The 22,476-nt window shown below is 39.4% G+C and overlaps 1 protein-coding gene and 1 long non-coding RNA gene across 3 annotated transcripts in view; one reads left to right on the top strand and one right to left on the bottom strand.

Moving 5' to 3' along the window:
- The window catches only part of RDX (radixin), a 38,487-nt gene extending 21,925 nt beyond the window's left edge, over nucleotides 1–16,562 (bottom strand). The window contains exons 1-2 of one of the 2 annotated variants that reach the window (XM_033515781.1): nucleotides 16,362–16,562; nucleotides 8,286–8,357 (exon numbers count right to left, since the gene is read on the bottom strand). In XM_033515781.1, the coding sequence (XP_033371672.1) occupies nucleotides 8,286–8,297 (12 nt within the window). In that variant the 5' untranslated portion in view covers nucleotides 8,298–8,357; nucleotides 16,362–16,562. Of the gene's footprint in view, nucleotides 1–3,293; nucleotides 3,522–8,285; nucleotides 8,364–16,361 lie in introns of those variants that run through there. The other variant, XM_033515773.1, reaches the window with a different exon arrangement.
- A 195-nt stretch (nucleotides 16,563–16,757) lies between these two features.
- On the top strand, nucleotides 16,758–21,455 carry LOC107206629. Its single transcript, XR_001522488.1, has 2 exons — nucleotides 16,758–16,980; nucleotides 17,497–21,455. It is a non-coding gene; the product is annotated as an uncharacterized LOC107206629 (long non-coding RNA).
- Nucleotides 21,456–22,476: the final 1,021 nt, after the last annotated feature.

Raw genomic sequence — 22,476 nt, 5'->3', positions numbered from 1 at the left:
TTCATGAACGGGAGCCCGTCTCGTTGGTGTTTGATGCTGGTCCCCAGAATCCTGCTGCTTCCCTGGACAAGATCCTGAAGTTGCGGGCGGCAACACCAAAGTTCCAAAGTTTTTGTCTCTGTTGTCATGTGAACGAGAGAATAGTAAATAGATAAGAGATGAAAAGGTTTTTCTAGAAGTTTATTCTGGTGTTCTTATTCTTGTTGTTTGTCAATAAACTTTCTTTATTCCTTTTAAGTTTTATGCCTGTTTTGCCCTTATTCTAATCCATATCTCACAGCAAGAAATACGTAATTTTCTTAGTTATTGGTTTTAAACCACGACAAACAAGTAGTCAAATACTGCAGGAGATAATTGGAAGCCCTACTTGGAAGTACAACAGTCTCTAACAATTTCTCTTCAGCTGGTACATATAGAAGTGAGAATTTCCATGAAGCAGAACAAAGTATTAAATGCACAGCACTGTTTTCTCAGCGTAAAACAGTCCTCCACTCCTACTGCCAGGGTGTCACATTTTATTCATCTTTAGTGCATAGGAATATAAAGTGTTAAAGGTCAAACATACCTTCCTATAAATGCAAAAAAAACCAAACTCACACAGATATATTCTAATTTTTCTCTACTGTTAAAAAAGGAACAGAATAAATTAGGACTTGTATTACAGGTTCTTACACTACTTGATCTAATGCATGCATGAACCATTTCCATTAACTATTTCCCTAATTTTGCCACCAGGTGGAATACTTTGAGAAGTGATTGTCTGGAAAAGAAGACAAGGCAAAACACGGAATGAAGATCTAAGGTGGGAAAAAAACCTGAAGAGCGGTTTGACCTCATGCAACAGATAACATTTGATCACTGCTTGCTTCAACATCAAGGTAAACACAAGGGGGATATACAGGACAAGAACAGCAGGAGCCTGAGGACCTCTAGGTTATAGACTTGCAAACAAAAATGATAGATGGGGCTCAGCCAGCTTTATTGTGTGTGCAAGCACTGATAAAGAACAAGAATTGAAGACTTTGGAGTAAAAGACAGTTTAGTTTTATTGCAAAATGTTTTTTTTAGAAATAGAGGGTGTGTGTCAGAAAGAGGGAAAAAGATGTTTTCTGTAGATTCTCCCAGTCTGTCCATTTCAAGAGAAGGAAAAAATACCCTCTTAGAACATAATTCCTCTAACAAAATAACTGATTTTAAATGGTAGGTCTAATTCATTGCTAGTTGCACTAGTTTAAGCATGAGAGATTGCCCCTTAATTTTTTTAAAAAAAATTTAAAACAGCTTTTCTATTTAAAAAAAATGAAACCTTCTTTAGGGCAGTCACAAGTAAGCATTATTATAAAAGATAAGGCCAAAAAATATTTTTATTAAATGCCAAAGTGCTCTATTATATAACATCACCATTGCCAAAACAAGAAGCATCACAGAAAATCTACAAAGCACAGCAAGTTCAAAACTAATTGCAGCAGCAGGCAGCAGAAACTTCTTATATAAATATCCTTTCAACAAATGTCATCTACAAATGCAAGAAATACTATCTGAGAGTTTATCCTTCACAAGAACTAGAATAGTCAAACAGTAAAACAGTAACTGTAATACAGAGACAAACTCAATATAGTTCTAAATTCTGTCTGCTTCGGGATGCTACTACCCCAAAAAATTTGAGTGCTCCAAAAGTACAGAGTTTCTACACCTGCAAGAGGTACAAACAGACATTAAGAGTACCTGGCCACTTACACACATTACAGAAACTGCTTAAGCCTGTAGCATTTCTATTCATCTTTCAACTTCCAATTAACAGATCACTCAGCTGCTAATCAACATTTACACATTATGTTTTAATAAGAAAGTTACAAATTAAATTATGGCAATGTTAAAATGTTACCTTTTATGATAAGCATTATTTTAAAAGATACAAAGTTAACATTACAGTTCATTTTGTTTCCCTAGAAATTTGGACTGACTTTGATTTTTGGCATATAAATAGCAAGCTTCTGCAAACTTGTAACATTGTTTCACAGCTTTAATTATTTCTATGCATGGAACATAAAGTTACTTTTGTCAAAACCTCAACAGCCCCAAAGGTCTACCTATCTGATTCAAACCTTGATTACAGGGCACCCCCGCAACAAAAATCAAACCACTGGTATCAGTTGCATTGTCTGTAAAATAAAGCTAGAAAACTACATAAACAAGAGTCATAGGGGAAATTTCTACATCATAAATACAGCAGGGAAAATGGGCAGAGAAAGAAGGTCCGGGAACTTCAGCAATGGTCTGTCCCTCGTAACCTCTGCTGGGTATCTGGCTACTTTGAAACAATGCTCTTCACCTGACCTTGGTGACAGGGGGAAATTATCTGAACCACAAGTTACGGACAGGCACTAATATGAACCAACTTTACCACACAAATACAGAAACAGGAAGGAGCTCTTGCAATAGTGTCAAAAGAAATGCATAAAGGTTTCCTGTAGCAAGTATTGGAAGGCTACCACTACACATACCACAAGACCCACTCAGTGACTGCTTTTCAAACTTGTTGTCACCAGGATGCCACATCTTTCAAACAGAATTTGACAGCTTACTTCTTCACTCTAGTTCAGTCAATTACTAGCTCAAGTTTGCATATTAAACAGAATCACAGAATGGTTTGGAAGGGACCTTTAAGGTTCATCTAGTTCAACACCTCGGCAATGAGCACAGACACCTTCTCCTACATCAGGTTGCCCGGAGACCCATGCAACCTGACCTTGAACATTTCCAAGGATGGGGCATCTACCATCTCTCTGGGCAACTGTTAGAGTGTCATCTCCTGCATCATAAAAATTTTCTTAGTGTATGTAGTTTGAATCTATATCCTTCTAGTTTGAAACTATTACCCTTGTCCTATTGCAACAGGCCCTGATAAAATGTTTGTCCCCACATTTCTTTTAAGCTCCTTTTAAGAACTGAAAGGTCACAGTAAGGTCTCCCCACACCTTTCTCTCCCCCAGGGAAAACAACTCCTACTCTCTCAGCCTTTCCTCATAAGGAGGGATACTTCATTCTGAGAACCAACTCTGTAATCCTCCTCTAGACCTGTTTCAATAACACCATATCCTCCCTGTGCTGGGACCCCAGAGCTGCTGCAGCCCTGCAGGTGGGGTCTGAGCAGAGCAGAGCAGAGCAGAGCAGAGGGGCAGAATCCCCTCCCTGGCCCTGCTGCCCACGCTGCTCTGGATGCAGCCCAGGACACCTTTGGCTTTCTGGGCTGGGAGTGCACACTGACAGCTCATGGCCAGCCTCTCACACACCAGCACCAAGTCCTTCTCAGCATGACCGCTCTCCATCTGTTCAATTCCTCAGGCTGTGTTGACTCCAGGGGATGCCCCAACTAAGGTGAAGCACCTTAGACCTGGTCTTGTTGAACCTCAGGAGATTCACATTGTCCCACTTCTCATGCTTGTCCGGGTCCTTGGCATCAGCAGCAGGCTGAGTTTATCTGTATTTTACTAGACTTGCTTCAGAATGATTAAACACAGCTAAAGGAAAGGGAATACACATTGATTATTCTTTGCCAAGGGTGCAACTGATGTTTTGATAACAAATGTTGCTAATGGGTTATGAGGATATTTGCCACAGCTACAAAATACTATTTATAGAAAAACATTCTACAGCAAATTATCTATTAAATAATTTATCAAAATAAAGAGTATAGTCAATGAACATATCTGGAAAAAGAAAAATCAATATGCATTTAATAAAAGCATGCACTTTATAAGGGAATTATATATATTTTTTTGCATTCTTTCACCTATAAGGACTTGAAAAAGTATTTCTACATTTTCTTGTAGAACCTAACTTCAGCCCTCCACAATTTATGGGAATATTACACCATCACCATATTAAACTTTGAACCTCTCCTCAAACAGATACATGCACATTTTGTCCATGAAATATGCACAAAACCTGGCTGTAAGCTCAATAATCTAGAATTTTCTATTACTCCAGCCATCCTTTGCAGATATTAGTTATGGCACTTCATCTTTCACGATGAACTCCAAAACTGAGTAGGTACCAATACTGAGAAAAAAAGCCATTTAAAATATCGTGGAAATGGTTTCCAGTGGTTTTACTTTGGTTTAATAAATGCAAGACAAATTAGTCGTTTGTAAAAGCCACAAAAACCAGTCTGATCCAGAAGAAAATTGCATATGGCAAAAAAAGTTTGTTCAAAGAGCTTCCTCACACTGGTTCAACCATTTACTACCTCAGGTTTGCATATTAAATTGTTTTAAGAGTAGCAGTGTATCAGTCCAACTGCTTTACAGACTGCACACATACACACAGCACTCTTTCCATAACAATGTCAAAGTAGCTATAGGAAGAAGTGGAAGAAAAAAATTTATGAAGAAAAGGCTAAAGGGTAAGAACTAAACAACATTAGGAACAGAAGGCTACAGAATAATGCCAAACAGATTTTACCAATAGATAAATCAAAAGAAAGCAGTCCTCCAAGCTGAGAGCAGTTGTCTATTTATATTACAGAAATGAATAATAAATTGAAGTTATAATTCAAATACTGCATTAAACAGACTCAAAAGATTTTCCTAACATCACTGTAGTAAAAAAAACCTATACACTATTTCAATTTGACCACCTTACAGAAATTTGATCTTGCAAATATTAGAATTTTATATCATCCTATTATTCCAGAATTAATTTACTTCTTCTGAATACAGTTTCATAAAACACTAAATAAACCCGAATAAAACTAAAAAGGATTTTTTTTTAACTTTGACATCTCTCAGTTTGTTTACTTTCAGGCACTGTAGTTTGTACAAAAGTGCTGCAAATTACTGCCAAAACCAGATGATAATTTAACTCCTTCTACACCCTATAAATGCAATATTTTAGTCAATTATACCCAATCTTCTTAACTATGAAATGATTAACAGTTATGTAACCCATGATATCTAATTTTAGCTTCTATGTTTCTATTTCCAGTGCAGATCTGTGAGAATGCCACACAGCTGAGAAACATTTTGTATTCTTTTAGTAAGAAAGCAATGAAAATTAGAGTCAACAAATATGCTGTTCTTCAGCAAGCTGAGAGCTAAGCATACTGAGAACAGCACTTGCAACACCTCAAATTTTGATTACAGCAGCAAAGATGTAATTAAACAAAGAAGCCATCAGTTTTATTCAGATGTATCACAACATGCTAAATGAAACTAAAAAATTCACACAGCTAGGTAGAACTGAGAAAAAGTCTCTTTCAAAAACAAACAATTTGGTTTTAAAAGTAGAGTAGATGCTGAATAACAGCTTGAAAAACTAGAAAGCCACTTTGTCACAGACCCAGCCAAAGTGAAGGAACAAGACTTTCTACTGAAACAATCAAAAAAGAAAATGTTTCAATTATGTATATTCTTCAGTCACATATTACCTTAATATCTCAGGACAATACACTAAAGTTGTTTCTACCCTTTCAAAACAGCCTTTTCACCCAAGCTGTTTAACCTACTAGACTCTGAGAAAAAAAAATCCGAAACACGTGATCTTTTCCTGCCATGTATAAGAATCATTCACAGTGGCATGAAACTTATTTCAGACTCAGATTTCCAGGAAAAATGAAAGATGTTTGCTATTAAATTCCAATATGCCAAGACTTTCTACTGGTCTTCATTTACTTACTTTTGTCTGGAATACTATGAAACTTTTCAACATAAAACCAAAAAGAGTGAACCCAAAATCTATTTAATTGCATTTCCTGCAGTTCAGTGGGCACAGATTTCATTTAAATTGATCTACGGCTTATTTATTTGTTATTTTCTCAACAAAAAAAAATAGTTCCAGAAACACATGAGGAATTTATAGTTGTACTGCACAGGCTTACATATTTAGAAGACTATCAGACTTTTCTGAAAACTATCAATTGGATCGTTACAGCAGAATCTGAAAAAAGAAAACCTAAATAGGTCACAGTAATACAGAAGGGAGATAACACTGTCAAAAATCTCACCACTTCTGTTAGCTGGGTTTTCTTAGCTCTTACTCATGATTATTTAATTAGTTTTCAGGTTAAATGATTTCCAGCAATAAAGCTACAGAACACTGACTGTCTTATTGCAACAGCTGTCAAAAATAAGCAATGAGGACTTAAAGCATAAATAGTTTCTGGACTAGAAGTACATTTGGTTATTGTGGATTGTGCATAAAAACAACTCCCAAGAACTGCAGTAAATATCCATAGCAAGAGACCTTTTGTCCAGTATTATCAAATCTGAGCAGAACAGCAAAATTCTTCAAAGAACAACGTTGGATTCATTAAACATAACCGTGGATAGGCTCTTACAGTCTCCAAAGAAAAAAAGGAAAAAAAAGAGGTGAGGGGGTAGGAAGAGAGCTCCAAAGCAATCTATCATTTAAGAGGCAACCAGAAGAAAATCTGAGGTTTGATTTTTATAGGTAATACTAATTAACCTTTGGCAAGTGTGCTACTTCTTCATTCACTGATTACCAACTATAATCACAGCAACCTGCAGTTTACAGGAAGACATTGAGAAATGTAATCAATTTAATTTCATTTATAATGGCTCCTTTCACTTGGCTTCCTTCTAGGACTTCACATGCTCCTACATCATCAATAGACATATGAACTCTTCACAAAAAGTTCCTTATTAAAGAAAAAAAACTACCTTTGGCACAAGCATAGCTTCCTTGTCAAGATCTGGTAGCTAATATCCATTATCAGGGTGGATTGTGTGCCCTTTCAACATCACTACAATCTCAGTTCTAAGGATATTGCTTTCCTCGTGAACAACCCTAAAATTCTTATTTCCTTCAATTTTCTCTGGTCCTTAAAATAGAGGGAACCCTGCCTGCCTAAATTTCATGGTTCCAATCCCAGAATTTAAAAATAAGTTACCTCACCCAAGCTTTTTTTTTTCTAGTCACCTCCTCTGTGGCTCCATGACTGTATCTGCATGCAGCTGAAGGCCTCAGAAACCACATGAACTCAGTGATTTTTTGCCTCACTCTTAAAAAACAGTTTTTCCCTTAAGAAGCACCATCAAAGGCAGTACTCAATTCTCATAGCCAGCACTCAAACAGGTCAGAAAACAGTATGCTGCTAATTCGTTTTCCTGCCCTTTATAGTGCAGCTTTCTGTCACCAATGAGCAGGATACAGACAGCTATGTCCAGCTGGAGAAAGTGCCAAGATACTGCCCCTAATCCACTGGCAAAAAGAGAAGAAATTACAGAAACAAGGTACGGGCAGTTGGTCATCAGACCAACTGCGAGGCTCAGAATAGAACTTCAAGCCCTTAGTCCCATGCTCACACTATTCATTGAGCTGTACCAGTTCCAAACACTGGTGTACAACACAGATTATTTACAGGGGTAATTTCTCACCAATAGAAAAAACCTTTTATATATCTCATATAGGGATGTATGTGTGTATACACATGCACAGACACATTTATTCTTAGCAACAGACCTGCCCTGCTCCTGTTCTGCTACCAAAATGAAACATCAGTAAACAAAGAAAGCCTGAAGGCTATTACATAAACCAACTGAGTTGAGTAGAAAAAAAATCTGACAATTGAGTTCCCTTTCTGAATGATTTGCTCACTGGATACAAGTGCAAGAGACAAGCAAAAGACACTTAACACAAGGTAGATGAAATCCTAAGCTAGCAATATAACATTAACAGAAAAAGAATCAACCAAATTAATAAATAAATCCTCAATCTAGAATTATTATCAAAACAGAAGATGGAGATCTTCTTTTCTCCTGGATGGAAAGTGGGTGAACCCTTATCTTAGCTGAAGTGAGAAGAACAGGAGATCAGAAATTGCTTATTTCCTCCCTTCAAAACTTATTCTATATGATAGCCTCTACCATGGTAAAACTACTAACTTGGTGCTGACACTTGACACATGCTCTGTCTTCCCCTGCCAAATCCTGCAGCAAACCCTTCCACTGATTCTCAGACACTTGGTCAGGCTCAAATTATGCTTTCATTAACTACTGGAAGTCAGCTCGTCTCAAAGCCAACAACTCCTGTCAGCCAAATGGGCTCCAAGTACCGCTCTCATTTCCAATCACCCTCCATGCAGTATCCACGCTCTATTGACCATTTTTTCCATACATTGGTACTACTCAACTTCAATTGTACATGATCAAATCTTAGGAAATCTAGAAAGGGAAGAGTCAAAATAATTAGAACAGATATAAGATTATACCTCTAAAATGTAAAAATCTTTCTAGATTTTAGATTAATATAAACCTGCTACTTACTGGTTTCGGCATTTTTCTTGTTTTCTGTCGTCTCCTGTCCACTTAAATCTTCCAAAAACTCTTTGCCCCTTTCTGCCAAAAACAAAATTAAAAGGGTTGTTTTTAAATCAATCAAAACTTAATCATAGTAAGTAGTACAAATTCCAAAACAAGTAAGCATACTCTACATGTACAAAATACACTTCTCAGTAGATGACATATAGAAAGAGCAACTAATTTAGCCAGTGCCAGTATCTGTAGGTCTCTATCAGTAACATCCTTCCTAGTTTCTGTAGTATATTTATGTAGTAATGTTACAATAAAGAGATGACAGTTCCTCAAGTCCTACAAATTCTTTTAAATGTTCTGTTAACATACAGCATCTACTGTTAAAAGCCTCTAACATTATTTAGAAGAAACATCATGAAGACAAAAAATCCACTAATAATTCTGAAGCATCAAAACTTTTATTTCCTGTCTATAAAATCATTTGTTTCTCTCAGCAAAGGAATTACAGTAATTTTTCCCAAATGAAAAGAAATGCAAGTATACCAACACCATTAAAAAAGGAAGAAATTCTGCTGTGCTTAAAATAACAAATTTTTTTCTTTTTAAGCAGAAGTCTATAAATGATGTCTATGTGCTGATGAAAGTATTCACTGTTGTTTTCTGTTACAAAAAAGCTTTTATGCCTTGATAAAATATGCTTGCAAATTTATTGGTAGATATCATCCTACCTCCTTATCAATTCCTTTTAACTCAGAGCAAGCAGCTAGTCACCTTCCTGCACACATTTCCAGTAGTGACTTCCACAAATCAGATTGTTGCTGGTTTGCTAGAAGCAAAGACTGCATTGCCTTCAAAAATAATATTAAGTGGAATTACACTTATACTAAGAAAAATGAGTGTGACATGCTAGTCAGAATAATCTGAGATTTCGGTATTATAACTCCACAGCTGCAACAGATGAATAAAATCTTCAGAAATACTTAGAGAGAGAGAAAAACAGAATACTTGGAAGCAATCCAGTTATCAAAATCAAGCTTTTGTAGGACTGATCTTTCATTCATAAAGAAAAAAGTATTTTTATATAAAAATTACAGAAGAAAATTTTCCTTGCTTCTTAGCAGTAGAAATAGTTTCTAAAATATTAGAAACATTCACACAGCAATTTAAGGTGCACTAGCATTTTATTTTTTATTTCTCCTTCTAATCTGTAGAGATGCTTGAAAAGGGACTTAAAAACAGATAAAGGATGAAAACAGAATTTAAGAAGCATAAATGTTGTTGGCTGGTAAAGAAAACAAATGTTAAGACTAAAGATTACAGAAAGACAGCTTATGGCATAATCCAAATATGTAACAAAACTGTGTTAATTTCAGAAAATCAGCCTGAAAACATTAAAACACTATCTCGAAGTTACATTCATTATGGTATAACTAATCCAGCCCAACTCTAAAGGTATAATACTCAATGCCCAGCACACAGACAATTACCTTCCAGCTGATTTTTTTAATTACAGAAGATACTCTTGAGAACTGGACAGAATCAGTCATGTCCCAAATGCAGGCTTGCTGCCTGATGTGCAGTGCCAATTTATGCACTGAGCCAAGGCATTTCCTTTTCTTTATTCTGATCTGCACAGAGCAGAGAGCTGGGTGGGAAACCACCAAAGGCTAGCACTCCCATCATCCAAACTTTATACCTTTCATACATTTCAGCAAAGAAATCATGGTTTATTTGCAACAGGTTACATGGCTCTCTTTGTGATCAACATTCCACCTTCTACTGGTTCAATTATTCTCTCGTTTCTCCTGCCAATCACACCACATGCTAAGCCATTCCCCTCTGGAATGGCGTGGCCTTAGGGAGTCAATGGGTCCTGACTTGTGGTCCCAATCTCCCCCTGCCAGAATTACCTGTCCTCCACCACTTGGAGCTGATTCAACACGGCTGCTGAGTTGGCTTTGTTTGTTTCTTCCTTATCTTGGGAGTTCAGCCAAATATCCTTGTGCCTTGTAAATTTTGCATTCCCTGTGCCCACTATCAATGGAACATCCTTCTTCCCAAACTTTGCTAACTTTCCCCTGGGTCTCAGATGATTGAAGAGTGTCAAGCCCTAAACTTTTACAAGGCAATTCTACTTACAAGTCATTTATCTTTCTAACACCTGGACATCAGCAATAAGACTACTGTTGTAAGATACTGTTAAATATGTTCTTGAACATTATGAATACACTTTTTTCTCTATTCCTCTCCCCTGCTTTAACCACAAAGGCTTCCTGGGGAGGAAAAAAAAATTAGCTTTTGATAAAAATTCAACAGTGTTTTTCCCTTTCAGAGAAGAGACTGCCTCCTCTTCTCCCTTCTTTCCCTAATGTACGCTTTGGAAAAATTCAAGAGAATAACAGAAACCAAAACAAGCTTGGCTCTAATATCTGCTAACAGTTAGCAGGATTCCAAGCTATAGTACTCCCTCTGCTCATCTCTGACAGCAGAGGTTCAATGCTTGAAAAGCTGAAGGCAGATTGAAGCCCTAGAGATGCACTCAGTTAATTAACGATGCAAAAGCCAAATTAGATTCTCATTCACCATTTTGTAAGTGTGCCAACTCAACAGTACCAAAAGGAACAGAAAGTAGCACAGCTACCTTCCTGTGCCTTTAGTTACATAGCACTGAAAAGAAGGGGTATGGTAAGATGACTGATAAGGAAGTCCAGTCTCCAGGAGAGCAATGACAGCACATGGCACAGGACCAAGATCTGTGCTATCAAATTATTCCTTTCTGAGGTCTTTCTAAGAGACAAACACGTCTAGAAATTTCTACAATGACTGTCATATCCTCATATATTTCATCACTACAAATTCATTCATAAACATGTCCCAGACTTTTGCTTTGGGATTTACTCAAACATTTTGTTATAATACTATCAACAAACCATAAATTATTTATTTGAAAACTCACTTTAAAACCTTAAGGTAACTTTTAAAATCAAAAACGTGACTACAGAGTTTTATGGATTAATCCTATGTCATCAAACCACAATTGGAAGACATGTTTTCACAAGCAAGAGAACAAAGTTATCAGCAAAAAGCAAGAATCCTCTTATGTAAAACAATAAAAATGAAGTCTCACTGTTAGTCCCACAGTCTCACAGGCCTGAGAAATTATCACAATATATGAGCAACAGAAACAAATATGCATGAAAAACAAACAGCACCCTATGTATTTTTTGTTGAAAAGTTTGTTCATAATATCTTTTACTAAGTAAAAAAAAAAATCTGTAATTTATTTTTTTTAAAAAAATTAGCCAAATATAAATTTATGGCAACTATGCTGACTTATTTCCATTGTTTTCATTTAATATATAATACAAAAAACAGCCCATGTCAGTCTTAATATGCTTTCATATTCAAAATGTGCAATTTTGAAACAGTACATTCACATAAACACATTGTAACTATTATATGTGTATACAAATCAAGAAGTTCACAGATCTTAAAACTGCAAACATTGACATCAAATAAGCACTGAAAAAAAACTGGAAATTATCCTATCTTTTTCCAATTTTTGGCACCAGCTAATATTAAAAACAAAACAAATATGAGGGAAACATTGGGCCAAAAGAAACTAAAAATTGCAGCCAGGCAAAATATTGTGTATCTCCACTGTTATTACTGGAGTAGCAGTTCACTTTTGCTACTAATGGCAGTTCAGATAAATTTATATTTAGCAGATGCAAAATTTTTAACTTTGAAGCAACTAATTACTTACACTTACTTTTATCGTAACACTCATGGGAAATGGCAATAGAGAAAAAAAAAAAGCCAAAAAACACCAGCAAAAAAGACCTCAGTCAGCTGGGACTGGGAATCATATTCCTTTTGATTCTGCATTCTGAAACCAGCTTATGACCTACTAGGCATACAGGCTCATCTGCATTTAAAATCCTAAAGGTCCCTCTTCCAAATCAGGATTAACAGGGTTGTGACTTTGCAGACCTCCTACTGCTACAGCACTCAGGACCCTATGCAGTAATCAGACTCTGGACCAAAACAGAAAAAGTATCATCAGCAGGCTCCATATCACAAACAGATAAAAAAGTCATCCAGAACATCAAGAACTCTCTTGAAATGAAAAGCTGTGATTTCAATTTGTTTCTCCTAGTACAAGGCAGTTGAGATTTTTAAATCATTATCATCCATGTTTCTAGTTATGCCACAGAAAGTAACAAATAAAGCAATTGTTGAAAGATGACAATGAAAGCTTTCTTCAGAAAATGATGGTGCACAAAATGCCTGATGCCAAAATTCGGTCAAATAATTTATGCAGCAGCTGTTTTCAAAAGATACATTCATACACACAGCCATGGGTCTGAGATCAGGTGAGGATGGGATAGCAAGCAGAAAGCTCGAGCAGGATGCTTGGCTGGTAGAGAAGCAACAGTCAAAAGTAGAATCCCTATCTGACAGCTTAGGGCCCTCTCTCAGCAGCAGTCTGTCCAGAAGCATCCCTCCTTAGCTTGAGCAAGAGGTTCACCATCTACTTCCCTAAATACAGACAGATGCCAGGGGCCACAGAGCTTTACCCACAGCAAAATAACTCACTTGTTTATTAAGAGAAACTTATTTTAAATTAATATACTTTTTCTTTCCAAAGTCTTATCCCATTCCATTTTCTGTGGCACCTCAAAGTTTTAGATCTTTGCAGCGGAAGCAATAGGCAATTCACAGACCATTGGACCTGAATAACTGGTCTCAGATTTCTACAAAAATGTCTCTCTACTCCCAAGCAGTCTGTGAATGTCTGCAGGGCAATCATCCTTCACACCAACAGCTCCCTAATGACACACTTGCTGCAATCCAATAAAGAAGTTCCTTTGCCACAGACTTTACTTCTGCATACATCTTTTTCAGACGGACAGAGCAACCGCCTACACAGCTGTCTGCAATATAAGCAAACCAGGGCAGGAACTAAAACAAGCCATTTATTTAACAAAAAAACAAAACCTAAAAAAAAAAAAATCCCTGAATTGTACACTTAATACACAAAAACTGAGATTTGACCAGTACTAGACATCACATACAGTTTTATGCGCCAAATTTTTTATGTGTTGTATTTTCCCCTTCTTAAAACCACCATTTCCCCCAGTCCTCTCTTCTCTGAAACACCAAAAACAGGCTTGCTGTCTCTGAAAAATAACTGAAATAGAACTAGTACAACTTACGTATTCAATACATCTATAGGAAAATTCATTTTGAAAAGTGAAGTGCTTCTTCTTAACTGGACTTCCTGTAAACTTCAGAAGTAAAATGAAAACCTGGCAGTTGCCAACACAGTATCCAACTAAAAGCAACTTCATACCAGTCAAGTAATATTTGTGCACTGCTTGCAGTTTTGCCAGCTAATAAACTGATATGTTTTAGATGTGCTACATGATTTACATACACTTAATATTTATTGAGCCTAGTAACCTTAACTTCAAGTACCCACAAATGCACTATAGGAAATAATTCAAAGATTCTGAAGAGTTCTACAACGACAGAATGGCCAATATTACCATCTACATTGGATACATCATCAAAAAATGGAAATCATGAATTTAAACTGATGGAAGTACTGTTGCTTCCAAGTGCAATAATCCTTTCTCTAAACATACAGTTAGCAAAGAAATAGGACATGTACTCAGAATTTTGGATATATCTCATCTCAAAGTCAAGTACTGTATTTTCTGAATGATGCTGTTAAGTCTCTTACAACTAGTTCCATAAAATAAAAGGAAACCTGTGAACTGGCCAGCCATATCATTCTCCATATAAAATAGCTAGAGTTCTTAAATTGCAGTGTTTTACTGTAAAGATTATTAACTGTCTTTTTGGGCCAACACCATATTTCCTTTTCTTTGTACTACATGACTTAAAGGTTTCACTTTACAGAGTGATTAATAAATATCTAAAGCAGAAAGGGAAAAAAAACATTTTTTAAATCCAAAGTACAGATAAGTATTAGTCTATTGGTAAAGTTAGTCAACACACACAGTTCTTCAGTGTTGAAAGAGTCTACCTAGGCTCCTTCAGCTCCGGAGTAAACTTGCTGAGCACGCAGGATACACGGGATGCTGCTTTAATGGATCAGTATCTTTCCACAATCAGTTCTTTCTCGAGGAGTTTGTATAAAACTTTGTTTACATTTATAAACTTGAAAATCCTCCCTTTCCGCTACTCCCACAGACATCTAATGCAATATAAAGCGATAGGATGGCTTTGAAGTATTTAACACACCCAAGAGAAAGATGTAATGCTTTCAAGAACTTTCCTCCTCACCTCTGCCAACAGAGGCACCCCTTCTCAAAAAGCGGAGCGAGGCTGCTGAAGAAGGCCGTTCACCTATCCTGGCAAAGGCTAAAGAAACTTTGCCAAGAACTGCCTTCTCACGTCATAACATCTATACATCTTGCCCTCCTGGTTTTGCAGCTCGTAGGTGGATCTAAATCCTCACTCTCTTTACGGCTTTACCCAGTTTTCTGTGAAACAACCTTGTTCTGGCAGTACCATTACCACAATCCTGCAATGCTCTCTACTGCAATGGCAGAAACAGTCCACGCAGAACTCTTTTTGTCATCTCTACACACACTTTTACCCCTTTCTCTTTGAGTCAGCACTCAATGAAAACACTCTGGACAGCTCCAGACATGTCACACCATGTCATTTTTTCATGAGTTTTCTAAAGATGTTTCACTTTTGCTCTCCAGTTTCCCAACCTAATAGAAGAACTGTGTCACTTCAGTACAAAGCTTGGAAAAACGCCACTGCCTTGCAATTGCCGTTTGCTGGGAGGCTGCTTATCTGGGAACATTGCACTGACTCGTAGTTTATTTTTCTCACAGTCCCACTTATGCTAAATCAATAAATCAATGGAGTTAAATCTTATAATCCAATAAACAGTTACTACCTGTCCCACCTTTAATGATTAAAAAAACAACTTCATGGCAGTAGCCATAGTGTTACTGTACACCAACTCCACATCTTCCCTGGGAGCACACGTTGCCCAGCAGCGCTGTGCCAACGCACTAAGAGCTGACAGCAACAACCGCATTTCCACAATCTCCTCCATGTGCGAGGTGCTGTGCAGGCACACGCATCCCCAAAAATGCTCCCGTGGCACAGGCACGGCGACAGGCATCTCCGATGGAAACAAACCAGAGCGACGTACAGGGATACATTTGAAGCCTCACACGAATCAGCCACAGAGACGGAACTACTTAAAACTCAGAAACGCCACTCCCGTAACTCAGTTTAAAAAATGGAATATTTTTAAAAGCCTGTACCAGAAAGAGGAACACGAAATACTTGTCTAGGGTGTTACACAGACTGGAAAAGACAGCTTAATAGCACCTTACAACTAAAGTGATTAGTTGTGTTGGCATGGAGTCCAAAGAGTTATTCTTTTTTTCGCGTTCAGATTAAGAAACTGACAAAAGACAAGTGAATTCCACAAAGTTGAAACTAAAACCCCTTATCTGCGCTAAACTTTAAGCGACAAGGTTAATTACAAATGCCCACGACTTGTACAAAACATTAATCCATTCAAAAAAAAACAATGCACAAAGGCTCATTCAGGGCCGCTGCGCCCATTACGTCGGTCAGTACTTAAGGACTCTTAAAAACGCGCATTTGTCGAAAACAATAGACAGCAACAGATGCTCCACAGCACTTGTTTATGAAGTAATTCCTTATTATTCTCCCACACCGCCGCACTCAGCTGGCCCGACCCGACTGCCACATGTCTTACTACGGTATAACCTCCCGAGCCGCGCCGCTCGGGGACATGAATAATGCAGCGGAGGCTGCGCGGGCACGCCGGGGGCGCGCTCCCGGGGCTCGCCGATGGAGCGGGGCGAGCCGGGTCCCGGTCCCGGGCGGAGGCGGTGCCCCGCACATCAGCGACGCGGTGCCGCGCTCCCGCCGCCGCAACAAGTCGCCTGCTGCCCCCCGCCCACCGAGGGCTGCGGGCTGGCTCACGCCTCGGGGTGCCGCCCCCGCGCTGCCCCTCCGGCAGCCGCCCGCGCACCCCTCGCCTCAACGCTCCCGCCTCACCTGGGACTCCGCTCCCTCCGCGGCGCCGAGCGGAGGGGGGGGACGAGCCCCCGAGGCAGCGTGCTTGGGGCGCGGCGCTCTCCGCTCCTGGCGGGGCGGGGTGTCCCCCCCCGCCGCCTCCTCGCAGCGGGGCAGGAGGCGCTGCGGGGCCGCCCCGCGCTGCTCGCCGGGGATGCGGCGCGGAGCGCGGCGTGCGCTGTGACAGCTCCGCAATATGGCGGCCGCGGCCGCCGTTCGGATTTTCCCCCCCTATCAGATGTGGCTCCTGCGCACGCACTGCGCACGCGCGGCGCGGGCGGGCGGGCATGCGCGGCGCGCGGCGCGAAGCCGCTGCCCGGAGGGGCGCGGGGGTGGGGGCAGCGGCCGTGAGGGGCTCCCGCGAGGGGCTCTCGGCGGGGGAAGGAGACGGAGCTCCCGTAAGGGGACGGCGGCGAGCGCTCGCCGTCTGAGGTGGCTGCCCCTCCGTACGCAGTTTCGCGCCCCTCTGCGCGCTACCCGCGGAGCCGGCGCTCGGGGACCCCGCACAGCCCACCCGAGCGCAGCCCTGCCCGTGTTATGTGATCCTGTGGCAACTGCTCCAGCGGCAGAGCTGCCCCCCGGGACCCCACTGCTCGCTTGAGTGAGGAGGGGATGAGGAGAAGAAGCTCTCCCGTTAGCGCGGGCGGGCGGGAAAGGAAAACGTCGAAAAAGGCTTGAGCCAGGGAGGGGGAGTTGGCGGCGTGGTTTTTGTTTTTTGGGGTTTTTTTTGTTTTTTTTCCGTGCAAAGCCCCGGCAGGCGTAGTGCCGCCTCTTTGCGGGGCGTGTGCCCTGGGGCGCGGTGTGAGGCCGGGTGTCACGCCAGATAGGGGGGCTCGGAGCTGGCGATGCCACCAGCCCCGGGGTGCGGCGGGCAGGAGCGGGGTGAGTGGGGAGCCAAGGGCTGAGAAGGGTCGAGCTGTGATGGCTCATGGGAGCAGGGATGCCTTCAGGGAAAGTGCATGGAATGCAGCCTGAGTGGAGAGCACTGACCGTCTTCGTCTCCTCCATATCATCACAGTGATGGGCGTTCTCTCTTTTTTTCATCACTCAGTCGCGTGAAACAGTCACGCTGGTGGATGGGATCACACCTTTTTTATTTATTTTTTTTTTTATACAGTCGCAATGGGAATGTAGAAGAAAATACCAATACGGAGAATCCTTCTGAAGGACAGAGAGGTTGAGGCAATCCCAGCCCCCACTGTGCTTTCTCAGTTTATTTTTGTTTGCAAGGAAGTGCTCCCTGAGCTCAGCGGCAACCCAAGCAGGGAAGCCAAACAGCAAAGCTCAGTGCAAAGGGATCCACTCGAGCTACCGAGTCATGCAGCTGCTATTAATACACCTCGCCCTCTGGCTCTCTGATAAGGAGAGGTTGGGGGAAGAACTATGAGGAATTTTCAATTAAAAGCTGCTTCAAAAAGAATAAAAAGAATATTCTAGGGTGAATTGGAGGTGGGAAGAAGGGGAAGAGGAGGAAAGCAGCCTGGAAAACAAGGAATAATCTCCCAGAGAATTTGTGGGAGCCTCACTGATGAAAAATTCTTAAATTTTTAAAAAAAAATTTAAAGAACATTCTGAGAAGGCAAATGACCACATAATACAAACTATTATAAAATTAATTATTGACAAAGGTTTGAACATAATTACTTTTTCTGGAGACATTTACTTTAATTTGTGATAGTTTTATGCATTTTTGGTATATTTCAAACAGGCATTTATCTTAAGGGTCATCATCACAGAATCTGAACATTGGTCAGTTAAAAGTATGTTCCAGTTTCTCACGTGGGCTAAAATTTCATTTCCATCTTTGTACTGTTTTGCTCCAAGGAAGAAGTGACAGTGGCTAATTCTTTATTGCCTCTGTTGTTCTTCATTGTGAAGAACATCCTCGTGTGAAGCAATATTTTGCAGTACATTAAACTTCTGGGGCATCTTGCAGCATCTGCAGATACACAGTTTCACGGACCAGCCACCATTAGTATGCATTGTACTGTTCCCTGTTCAGATGGCCTTTACCTGCAGGTCAGAGCAAGGGAAATGAAACAAAACACAGAAAAACAAACGCTGTTTCTTTCAGTCACTTATAAATTGACTATGATTCACTGCAGGGCACAGATAAAATGTGTTTACTTTAGTTGGCTGAATTAAAGGCTTGCTTTCTTCTCAAATAGTCCATTCTGAACTGGCTCAAATATAGGATTATTGCACTAGGGCTCAGTTTCATTACTGGTGTTGATAGCATGTGAAAGCCAGTTCCTTTCAGTTTGTGCATTATCACTGCAGGATATGCTTTATCTCTTATCCTGTTACATGAAGAATATTATTGCTCAGAAATGTCAAGGTAAATAATAGTCTTATCTTCCTTGTCAACAGTATAATGTGGTTTTCTTCTCACCTTGCTCCCTTAACAAGGTGTAAAATTGCAGTTTGTCTGATAAAACAGGGCAGTAAAAACAGAAGTGTAGTTAGAGATCGTATTCTTTGTAGCCGTGAAACTGAAACTACAGAAAGAAGTAGAGGCAATAAAGAGAGCTTTCAGATACCCCTAGCAACTTAAATTACACAGTTCTTTAAGAGGTAGGTTATAAAGATAAAGCTAATGATAAGAATGCCGTAACTACAAGACATAAAAGTTTATCTTCCAGCAGTAGTGCCAAATCCCAGCTCTTCCTGAAGAAACAGATTTTAAACTTCTTGTTGCCTGATCTGAGAAATCAATCCTGGAATCCTTTTAGAAAGTAAAGATTTTAGGGCCAGGGTTTCTCTTCTTCAGTGCACCTGCAAAAGCATAAAGCATCAGTCAATGAATAGCCAGTCGTGTGTTAGAGTCTACTTTTATTAAATCCAAATGTACAGTTCAAGGGGCGTTTACTAGACAAGGCATTTTGGAAAAGAGAACTAAAAAAAAAACCCATGAAAAATTTCTGATTTTTCTTTTTTTTTTATTTTCAAATGGTATGCAAAACACCTTGGCATTACTTAATTCAATTATGATTTATGCCACCAGCCTTGATAGAAGTGTAGTGCTGCCCATACCGTGCCCCTAACGTGAAAAGTTATACATGGACTCAGCCTACACGCCTGGAAGGCAGCCATTCTGGGAATAATTATACATATGACTCAACACACATTCTCAGCTATTAATATGTTTACAGAAGCTGACCTGACATTGTCTAAAATTATTGCAGGGTAATTTTACTCTTACTAATTGCATGGTCTAAAACCAAATTGCTTTTTCTTTTGTTAGTTTTTGAATAATAATAAAAGGATCCATTTCCTTAATGGACATTAATAGTAATTATTTGTCCAAAAAGTATGTTGGATTGCCCTTTAAAGTCTTTGCCAGAAGCAAATGCAATTTAAAGTATTCTGTGGTCATCAGATGAATCCAATTCACAGATAATTTAAATATTTGGTGAAATTACAATAAATGTCTAAAGTAAAAGTTTTTATGTTTCTTGTTAAATTTGTCTGTCATTTAAAAAGAAATGTACCTAATTCCAAAAATTATTTTTCATGCATGGTATTAACATATCAGATTTCACTAAAAATAAAAGGGTTCCAGTAGCAACACTGAGAATTCCAAGTTGCCTTCATTACATGCATATGTACAGTCTTAACTTTGATCAAGTTCAAAAGGCAAAATAGGGTATGATCCTGGGGAATTTGTGTTTTCCCTCTCTGAAATACCATAGGATGTGAAGCTTATTTAGGTGTCCTCCAGGGCCAAGATCCTGCTCTTGGGCAGCACCTCCAGAATCCTCTGCTCCAGAGAAGAAGTTTGCAACTCCATGTCCAGGATAATTCCCTGCACGAGTGTTGTAATGAGGGAGGACAGACCTAGTGTGCAAAAAGTTACATGGAAGGGGGATCCTCCCTCACCAGAGGCACACAGTGAACAAAAAGGATAAATCAGCACCTGAAAGCCTGCACAAAACACCTGAACAACCGTAGGCAGGGTAATCTACTACTGAGCTGCAGTGTTGGCAGCTGGCTCCGTGTCAGGCCGTCCTTCCACCCACTGATTTAATCACCTGGCTGAGGAAGCTTAGCCTCTAACATGGGCTGTGAAGCCTGGCTTCACACGCCTTTCCCATTGAAAATCCAAGGGGTTGTTTGCAAAAGCTGTGTCCTGCAGCCAAATCAATTCCTGCCAGAGTTAGATTTAAGAACATTGTTTCTCTTGCTGACTGCTCACCAGAAGCCTAAGACCCAGGTGACTAAGAACCCCAAAGGCTTTATCACTGATGCTCCGTCACACATGGTGACTTTTTCCAGTGACAGACTTTTGGCTTTTTCCTGGTATTTGGTCTCTGATACTACAGCAAAGATACCATTGTGGTGTCCACCTATCTCAGAGTCAAATATTAATACCCTTTCTACTCAAGACAGGGAGTAGCAGAATCACTTGTAGAGGAGTGTGTTTATTGAAGTGCCAAATATGGATCTCAGCAATTCATTCTAAGTGAATCAGTATTCACATCTCTTGGAAATACTTTGCTTATTTAACCTTTGTACACAAAGTGTATTATGGAGCGCTTACAATCCATTATGTCAATCACCTTTATAATGTTATGATTGTTTTGGGGGTTTTTTTGCAACTGCACAAAAAACAGGTTCACAAATAAAAGCTGCTTGCAGTTGAGGTTGGGGCAAGCTGTCTGATTTCTTCTATGTCACTGCTCTTGTGTCATGTCACCACAACATGCCTTCACTGGTACATAAGGTTATCATCTAATAGCTGACACTTAACTGCAGTTCCTGCTTGTGTCCACTTAATATTTTTGTCTCATTCATAGTTATAATTATTATGACAAGTACAAGTTGTTCTGCAGTGACAGCACTGTTTTTTTTCGTGGCAGTGTTTATTTAGTTAGAATATGGCAGTAGCTGTGTCACGTCCATAGCACAGGAAATCAAAGTCATTGATAAACATAACTCACTTCAGCAAAATAATGCTATAACAAAATAAAATAGTATGTAATGTACGAAGCAGTTAAAGGCACCAATACAGATGTCTTTTTTGAAGAATCTATTTCTGCAGCAAGGAAAAAAATAATAAATATATATGTATATATATGTGTGTGTGTGTGTGTGAGATTACCAGGGAATTGGATGCAAGTTTTGAAAACTTGAAAAATGTATCCACCTGTTAGAGCCAAAGCAAATTATCTGGGGGGGTTCTGTTGTTGTTGGGTTTGTGTTTTGTGGGTTTTTTTACTTGTCTCCTAAGGTGAGTGTATACTGTTCTGAGAGACAGCTATACACTGTGTGAATAAATAAAATCATAATAAAATATAGAGCTTTTTACTACAAATCCATCACTGGAGTATTTTTAGGTCCTTGTCCCTTCTAATTTTACTGCATTTTCTTGCTTCTTTATTAACAAGCAGAAATAAACAAAACCATAGAAGGAGTGTTAAACTTTTCAGGCAAAATATAGTCTCAACATTTTGTCATCTCCCAGTTTTACAAAAATATAGATGTCAAAACCTCAAAATAGAAGCACATATTTCTTCACAAATCCAGCCTTTTTTAAATATGGGACATTTTCTGGAATACTTATATATGTTGAGGGGGGAGGAGGAGGAAAGACTGAAAATTGAAATAGGTTTGTGTTTTCCGGATATGGGGCATTTTTGATGGCATTCCAGTAACATCACAAAAGATGAAAAAATGCCTAAAGGAAACACTCCATCACCACTTTAAAGGGGATGTTCCACAACAGCCTCCTCAACCCATTTTTGCCAAAGTTGTTTTCAGCTAAACCTTAATCATAAAACTGCTTTAAAAAAATAGCAAAAAACCCAAAAAAGTCTCAGCATTAACATTACGTAAAGAAGTAGCGAGAGACTAAATACAATTCCTCTGTTATTTTAAATGTTCTATGCTTCCACTGAAATCACTGGTTTATTTCAGAGTTAATCTGCCATTACTGAGTACAAGGTTTTAAGTCCACGGACCTTCTAAACTTCTGAAGGAATTCAGGAAGAAGAAGGCTGAGCTGATATTAGCAAAAGCTCCATTGCTGAAGCAGGTATCCCCACAGATTAATTTTTTCCACCTCACGAGCATAAAAAGTGAGGAATGTATCGAGGCA

The sequence above is a fragment of the Parus major genome, chromosome 1 (genome assembly GCF_001522545.3).
Source record: "Parus major isolate Abel chromosome 1, Parus_major1.1, whole genome shotgun sequence".
Taxonomy (NCBI): domain Eukaryota; kingdom Metazoa; phylum Chordata; class Aves; order Passeriformes; family Paridae; genus Parus; species Parus major.
The sequence above is the reverse complement of the archived record's forward strand: the minus strand, read 5'-3'. Positions and strand labels throughout refer to the sequence as shown.